This window comes from Ipomoea nil, unplaced genomic scaffold (genome assembly GCF_001879475.1).
Source record: "Ipomoea nil cultivar Tokyo-kokei standard unplaced genomic scaffold, Asagao_1.1 scaffold3030, whole genome shotgun sequence".
Lineage (NCBI taxonomy): Eukaryota > Viridiplantae > Streptophyta > Magnoliopsida > Solanales > Convolvulaceae > Ipomoea > Ipomoea nil.
The window spans coordinates 2204398-2211998 of NW_017619458.1; the positions used below are offsets into that span (position 1 = coordinate 2204398).

General features: G+C 33.6%; 1 protein-coding gene across 2 annotated transcripts; it reads right to left on the reverse strand.

Annotated features, from left to right (window-relative positions):
- Positions 1 to 5929: 5929 nt before the first annotated feature.
- Positions 5930 to 7393, reverse strand: LOC109163495 (cysteine-rich secretory protein LCCL domain-containing 2-like). Of its 2 annotated transcripts, none has more exons than XM_019312243.1 (2): positions 6105 to 7393; positions 5930 to 6003 (listed from the first exon to the last, which is right to left on the reverse strand). In XM_019312243.1, exons 1-2 carry the CDS (start codon positions 7180 to 7182, stop codon positions 5987 to 5989), a joined length of 1095 nt encoding a protein of 364 aa, XP_019167788.1. In that variant the 5' UTR covers positions 7183 to 7393; the 3' UTR covers positions 5930 to 5986. The 2 variants fall into 2 exon arrangements, with proteins under 2 accessions (XP_019167788.1, XP_019167789.1); XM_019312244.1 differs by having other exon boundaries at positions 5940 to 5997.
- Between the last annotated feature and the right edge of the window lie 208 nt (positions 7394 to 7601).

The window sequence follows — 7601 nt, forward strand, 5'->3', positions numbered from 1 at the left end:
GAAATCAGGTTCGATTCCTGGCAATAGCATTTTTATATATCCAGAAATTCATAACTATATATCCATAAATTCATAACTATATATCCACAGTGAATAAATGAACTAAATATCCACAATGAATGAACTAAATATCCATAAATTCATAACTATATATCCACAAATTTATAACTATATATCTAGAAATTCATAACTATATATCCACAATAATGCTATTGCCGAGAATCGAACCTGAATTTTTTTTTTTTTATTAAAGTGGGACGCGCGTTTTTAGTCAAAACGACGTCGTTTTGCATCATATGCACCATGCGCATGGTACATTCAGTTGCACAGCATAACTATTGACTATTCGATTGACCCTATTACATGTAAACTTTCTCAACCTATTGAAGCCCAACGTGTCAAAAGGCTCTTATTTAAGAAACCTTATTTTAATGGCTTCTTATTTTAGTTTTTTTTTTTTTTAAAATTTAATTTATTAGGGGGTTTGAGAAAGATTAACCCAAAATGCATATGAGTTGTTTTAGTTTTTAGCAGTTTGGAGCAAATTGCTAAGTTATTAAATACTATTTTTAGTGTTTTGATTAAATATAAAAGGTTAAACAGCTGAATTTCTTAAAATTTTGACAAATTTGTCAAATAATCAAATTACAACAACAACAACAGTAGTAGTAGTAGTAGTAGTAGTAATAATAATAATAATAATAATAATAATAATAATAATAATAATAATAATAATAATAATAATAATAATAATAATAATAATAATAATATTAATATTAATATTAATATTAATCCAAACAAAACTATATACAAAATAAAATTAAAATTAACAAAAAAAAAAAAAAAAAAAAAAAAAAAAAAAAAAAAAAAAGAAGACAAAGGGGAGTCACGGGCTCCCTTTGTAAATGATTTGGAATCATTTTGATCCCACATTGGAAATGTTTGAAAAGGTGTGCTTTTGAGCTCCTCTATATAAGAGGTACATACATAATTTTTTGCCCATCAATATAGCAAGTATTATGAAGTCAAAAGGTTCTTATTTAAGAAACATTAGTTTTGTCTTCTTATTTTAGTTATTTATTTATTTATTATTTATTATTAGTGGGGGTTGGGAAAGATTAATCCAAAATGTATGCGTTGTTTTAGTTTTTTCTTTGCAGTTTGGAGCAACTTACTGAGTTATTAAATAATATTTTTGGTGTTTTGATTAAATATAAATTGTTAAAATGACGAATTTGTCAATAATCAAATAATAATAATAATAATAATAATAATAATAATAATAATAATAATAATAATAATAATAATAATAATAATAATAATAATCCAAACAAAACGATATATAAAATAAAATTAAAAAATAATAATAGGAAGAAGAAGTCAAAATGGAGCCACGGGCTCCCTTTGTAAATGATGTGGAATCATTTTGATCTCACATTGAAAATGTTTGGAAATGTAAGCTCAGCTCCTCTTACAAAGAAGTCCAAAGTGTTTTTTTTTTTTTTTTTTTTTTTTTTTTTTGAGAAGTAAAGGGAATGTTTCAATAATAATATTTTACATCATCAAATAGTAAATGCATATTTTAAAAAATAGTAAAGGTAAATTAAAAATGAAACGAAAATATTTCAATAATAATATTCTACATCATCAAATTAAAATAAAACGGAAATTATGTAAAAATATCATTGTATCTATATTTTAATTGACTAATAATTGACTGAAAATAAAAAAGAATAATTGACTACACATTAGCTATTAATTTGAGCAATTATTTGCACAAAATCAAGCAATAATAACATCAAAATATATAAACGATCCAAATGATATCTTTAATTGCATTATATAATATTTGATGTTCTAATTTAAATAATTATATATCAATTCATATATTCTTAATATATTACAACAAATTCATTCCGTGCATCGCACGGGCGCAAATACTAGTGTGTGTAATAACTCATACCACAAGTTATAGTCTTGATGGGGCATAGTCCAATTTGTGGACAAATAGACAATGATATGATTTACCTTGTAAAGTAGACCACTAACATAAGGTTTATTTTTAATACATCAAATGTTGATTTTTTTAAAATGTATTTTTAGTGTATTAAAAGTTTGTTTTTAAGTATACTACTTAAAAATAAACATTTATCTGTGTTTCGTAGTGTATTAGGAAGGGTAAGTAAGATTGGGCTTGGGTACTGGGTAGTGACAAATTATATCGTGCATCGCGGTGCATAATCAATTATGCACCGAGCTTTAAAATGACGTCGTTTTATTTAATGAAAAGAAACGACACCCGTTTCGCACCATTCTGCAAAAAGTAACTCCGTTATTCAGTTTCATTTTGTATACACTGCAATTTCAGTACAACACAACTACAATTTTATTTCAATATAACTGCAGTTTCATTCGATATTTATACACTCAAATATGCGAAAATGTTATTTAATTTTATTTTATATACACTATAGTTTCATTAAAACACAACTACATGATCATTTCGATATAACTACAGTTTCATTGCACAATATACACTCAAATATGTGTATTGTTATTCAGTTTCATTTTATATACACTGCAGTTTCATTTCACCACAACTATAGTATCATTTTGATATAACTGCAGTTTCATTTGATAATACACTGTAGTGTCAGTGTAAATACACTGTAGTTTCAATTGGTAATTAACATACAAAAAATGCGCGCTCCGTTAACAGTAACGGCGCGCCGTTTCTTTACATAAAGAAACGATATCGTTTTGACCGAAATGCACATGCACTGCGGTCCACGATATAACTACTGCTGGAGTGCTGGATAGTAGGGAGTTTGGGGCAAAAGTATAAAGAACCGGAAAGTTTGGGCTATATGTAAATGAGAAGACATAATTTTTGGTTGTCGTAGATTTAGTACATGCTTTCACAATCATTATACCATGGACCCTTCACAATACTCAATCGTTATATCGTGCACCAAAGCGTACAATGCATTGTGCGCCCCGTCCTATCCAAAACGATGTCGTTTTGATGTATTGTCCAAAAAAAAATTTATCTGTTTCGAATACACATAAGCTCATAACATAATATACAAAAACTCATAACTGAATACACATAATCTAACAATACATAATACACAAAAATTCTTAACTAAATACACAAAAACTCTTAACTGAATATACAGAAACTCATAACACAATACACAGAAATTTTTAACCGAATATACATAATGGGGTTTGAATGGTTTAGACAGACAAAGTAACGTCAACAATTGAAACCCGCGCCTATTGTGCACATTGCTATGTACGCCGTGGTGCAAGATATAAATTGCCTACAATACCATGTGAAAGTGGAGAAACTTAACAGAGTAAGAGCGTCAAAATTGATTACACCAAAAACAAAAATAACAAAACTTTAGATGTTTAATGGAATGCCTGAAAGAAATTCTGTGTGTTTTGATTGTCGTAGTACTTGGAGCTGGGGAAATCCATATATTCTGAGTGCCAAAGTGCTACAAGCCTACAAAGGTACTTTGTTTTGGATTTCTCTATTACTTTACCTCCCTTGAATCTGAGCTAGGACTGTTTAGCAATGGCTACTTGTGAGCTTGAGCAGCTAGGTTTTCCCGTTCCTTTTAATTCTTTCATTTTGTTTGATGGAGACATTTAACGAAGTTAGATCATCAAAATTGATAACACGAAAGACAAAAATGGCAAAATCACTACATGTTTGATGGAATGCCTGAGAGAAATTCTTTGTCATCACCTGGGTTTTGATGGTCGTAGTACGTGGAGCTGGAGAAGTCTGATGGGCTTTGAATTGCTCTTTTACTTTACATAAAGCTGTGTTTCTACATCTTACATTTCAGAGAATTTATTTATTTATTTTTGTGCAGAGATGAGACAATGGCTTATTTTTCAGTCATTTCCGTCACGCTACTTCTTGAGCTTGAGCAGCCAGGTTTTTCCTTTCTTTTAAATTCTTTCATTTTGTTTTCATTTTTTTGCATAAACAAGCAAGATGCAAGAAACCAGTGAAGATAATATTACAGAAAGAAAGCATGTGCAAGAAACTATTTAAAAGACAATGAATATAAATCTATAGGAGATAACATGCAATCAAAGATGGTTAATGAACAAACACACAAATGCATACAAGAAAAGAACAAACAAAGTCCCCAACATTTAGAATAGTGGTGGAAGTTGAGGTCTGGGAACGGGAAAGGAAACTTATCTTGGTCCTGATAGAACTGATGCTGTTGGGGTATATGAGTTGATTACTGTTCTTGAGCTTACTGTGAGTGGGGCTTCAACTTCTGTTATATTTAACAATCCATTGGTAGTGATAAACTCTAGCCCCGGCCCTCCTTCTAGTACCTTGACAATTACAGACATAGGAGGTCTCCTGTTGTGAGCCTGTAAACAACAAAGTGCAATCTTCATCATCTTTTCTGCATCCTCTTTGTAGCTATGCTCATCTTCAAAGTGTTGGTCAATGAAATCAAATAGCCGATCTTGTTCAGCCCTTTCTTTCACTATATCAATTAGCGGTTGGGATTGACGGTGATCACAATTTCTCCTCCTGAATATAGTTTCTATCATCACAATTCCAAAGCTGTAAACATCAATCTTTTCGGAAATATTTGTCCCCTTGAACAATTCAGGAGCAACATACCCTGGAGTTCCCTTGAGAACAGTTAACACTTGGCTTTGATCCCTAGCGATCAATTTAGCCAATCCAAAATCAGCAATTTTGGCATTGAAATCCTCATCCAAGAGAATGTTTTGGGGCTTTATATCAAAGTGAATGATTTTCGGATTGCAATGTTCATGAAGATATTCGAGCCCTTTAGCTAAACCAACAATGATTTTCTTCCTCATTTCCCATGTTAAACTGTTTGTTGTTTTCTGTTCCTGAGAAAAAATCCACTTGTCTAGCGAACCATTGCACATGTGCTCATATACCAGTAACCTCTTTGATTTTTCCCTACAGTACCCTATCAACTTGACCAAATTAAAATGATGGATCTTACCTATTGTATTGACCTCAGCCAAAAATTCTTTTAGACCTTGGCTCTTTGAATCTAACCTTTTCACTGCTATTTTTGTTCCATTTTGTAGAACCCCCTCAAAGACAGATCCAAACCCTCCTCGACCCAGCCTTGATTGAAATTCACATGTTGCAGATTTCAGTTCTGAAAAACTGAATCTCTTATATGCTCCAATAGCTTGGTTGTCTATCTCCTCCTCTTCATTCACTTGATCATCTGCTTCCTTATTTGACTTCTTGTGCAGCTTGTAGTGATAACATGCTCCCGAAAAAATAATAACTACTAAAAAGGATAGGGAAAGCACAATCACTAAAATGCGGACAAAAGATGATTTGTTCACATCCTCAAATCTCTGAACTCTGATGAGTGCATAAGAACTACCACCACCTTCATTTCCTAAGGTTCTAAATGAATAGATTTGAGATTCCAAAGAGCAATTGCCAAGTGACATGTTATTCCAACAGTGAAATATGGCAGCCTTACATGAACAAGAGCTCAAACATGCCTCCTTGCAGCTTTCTTTGTTGATATTATATTGCTGTGGCACAAAATTGAAGTATGTAACATTTGTGAGCTCCAAGAAAGTATGTTGTTTTACATCCTCACATGACAATGGTTTTACTTGTTTGCATCCCTTTGTCGGCAGCGAATCATTTGAGTGTACAAAGTAGCCTGCCTTTCCACCTGGACAACTGCATTGCCCATTTGAGCAAATTCCAAGATCACCGCATGATTTCGGATATGAGCACTCGCCCAATCTGCGATCTTCTAGAAAGTCACCTTGTATCTCAAAACTAATGTTGAACTTATGAGAAAGAGAGGGTTGGTACATGGTTAGATGTCCATTCGGTTCAAGAACTACATAGGGCAATCCTAGTTTAGTGTCAGCACTGACATTGAATCGCAATCCATTTAGGAGTTTCTCAATGAAGGCAATATCATTAGACAGATTCTGCAACTTTAAAAACGTAGAAAGTTGGTATGCTCTGTACTGTTGGGGTGAACTAAGGCCTATAAACGCATAAATGCCACTAGGAGTTGCAGTTAGATAGAACTGACCTGATGCGAAACTGGATGAGGAATTGCGAGCCACCAGTTTTTTGCCTATTGAAAGGACCTGATTAGGCAGCAATGTATCAGTTGGATGATCAAAGGACTGCCATAGGGTGTGACCAGTGCTATCCTCAAGTACCAAATTTCCTTGTGTTGTTAAACTCATCTTCTGGACCAAAAGGCCCGAAGTATTTGTAGACCAAACAAGACTCCCATCTGAATCTTTCAGAAGCAGGTCCCCTTTTGATGTGAAGTCCAGGGTAGCATTCTCTCTCACAGGATTATCTCTATTTGCAGACCAAAAAATAACTGGTGGAGCAAGTAGATTGATTGAGGATAGATTTTTGTTGGCATTGAGACCAGCAGAGGATATCTTTAGTGAGAAAACGACAAGATAAAAGGTGTCGCCTTTACTTCCATCAGTGAAAAATCCAAAACCAATAGGGGGACTGTCGGGGCCATTTGTTGTTAGCAATATTGGTCTGTATGTAGAGCCATCAGTGAAAACCCAATTCCTTTGCTCAATAGACAGATTGTTCTTCCAGGAAGCGGAATTGAATGCGAAATGGCGCTGAAACACATATGGGTACTGCCCAGCTGCATTGCCCGGGGGGTCATATAGACAAAGCAGAGTAACTCGCCAAGTTGTTTCACTGAGGATCTGAACCGCAGCACATCCCAGACGATCTGAACTATGCCAAACCATTTGAGTATAGTGCCTACACTCTTCTTCAGCTACACAAGAATTTGACTCTATGTCATACACATCTTTCTCGTCAATCCAAGACCACAAAGTTAAGTTTTCAAAATCAAAGTTTTTCCTAAAAAAGTCATTCTGTCCAGATGATCCACCCAAGTTCATGCCATATCGATTGCTTTGCACGTCTGGATAAGATTGATTTTTGCTGTGAAGTAGTAAGTTTTTTGCATAATTCTCTAAAGAACTGTCCCATACCAAAGGCTTGACACCAACTTCTCGACGAACATCGTTATGCAAGGTAAGAAAATATGAATTATCAGAAGAAGAGAAAGCCATTTTTGCAAAGAAAATGAAGCAGGAAGCCAGCAGCACTGCTTCCTCCATTCTAATTATTGGTTGTTGTAGCTCTACGGATATCTCAATATGGATTGAAAGAAGATAAACAGTGGATCCTAATTAAGACACTGCTGCCCCGTTTGATAATCTGCACTGAGCTGGGCGTTTTGACCTCTGGTCTCAGGTTACTTTCCAAGTTTCCTTCAACTCAAATGTACACAAAATATAATTACAAAGACGAAAATTCCTATATATGTAAATTAGAAGAAATAACTGCTATACAGAGTGAAAAAAAAAATATATTTTAACTAAAATTGTATGTGTATATATAATATTAATATAGAGTTAATACCATCCGAGGTCTTCCGAGTATAGTGGTTTTGCCACGTTTAGTCCTAAACTTTCAAATTGACCATTTGTGGTCCTTCGACTTTCAAATTTAACCATTCGTGGTCCAAGTTAACCAC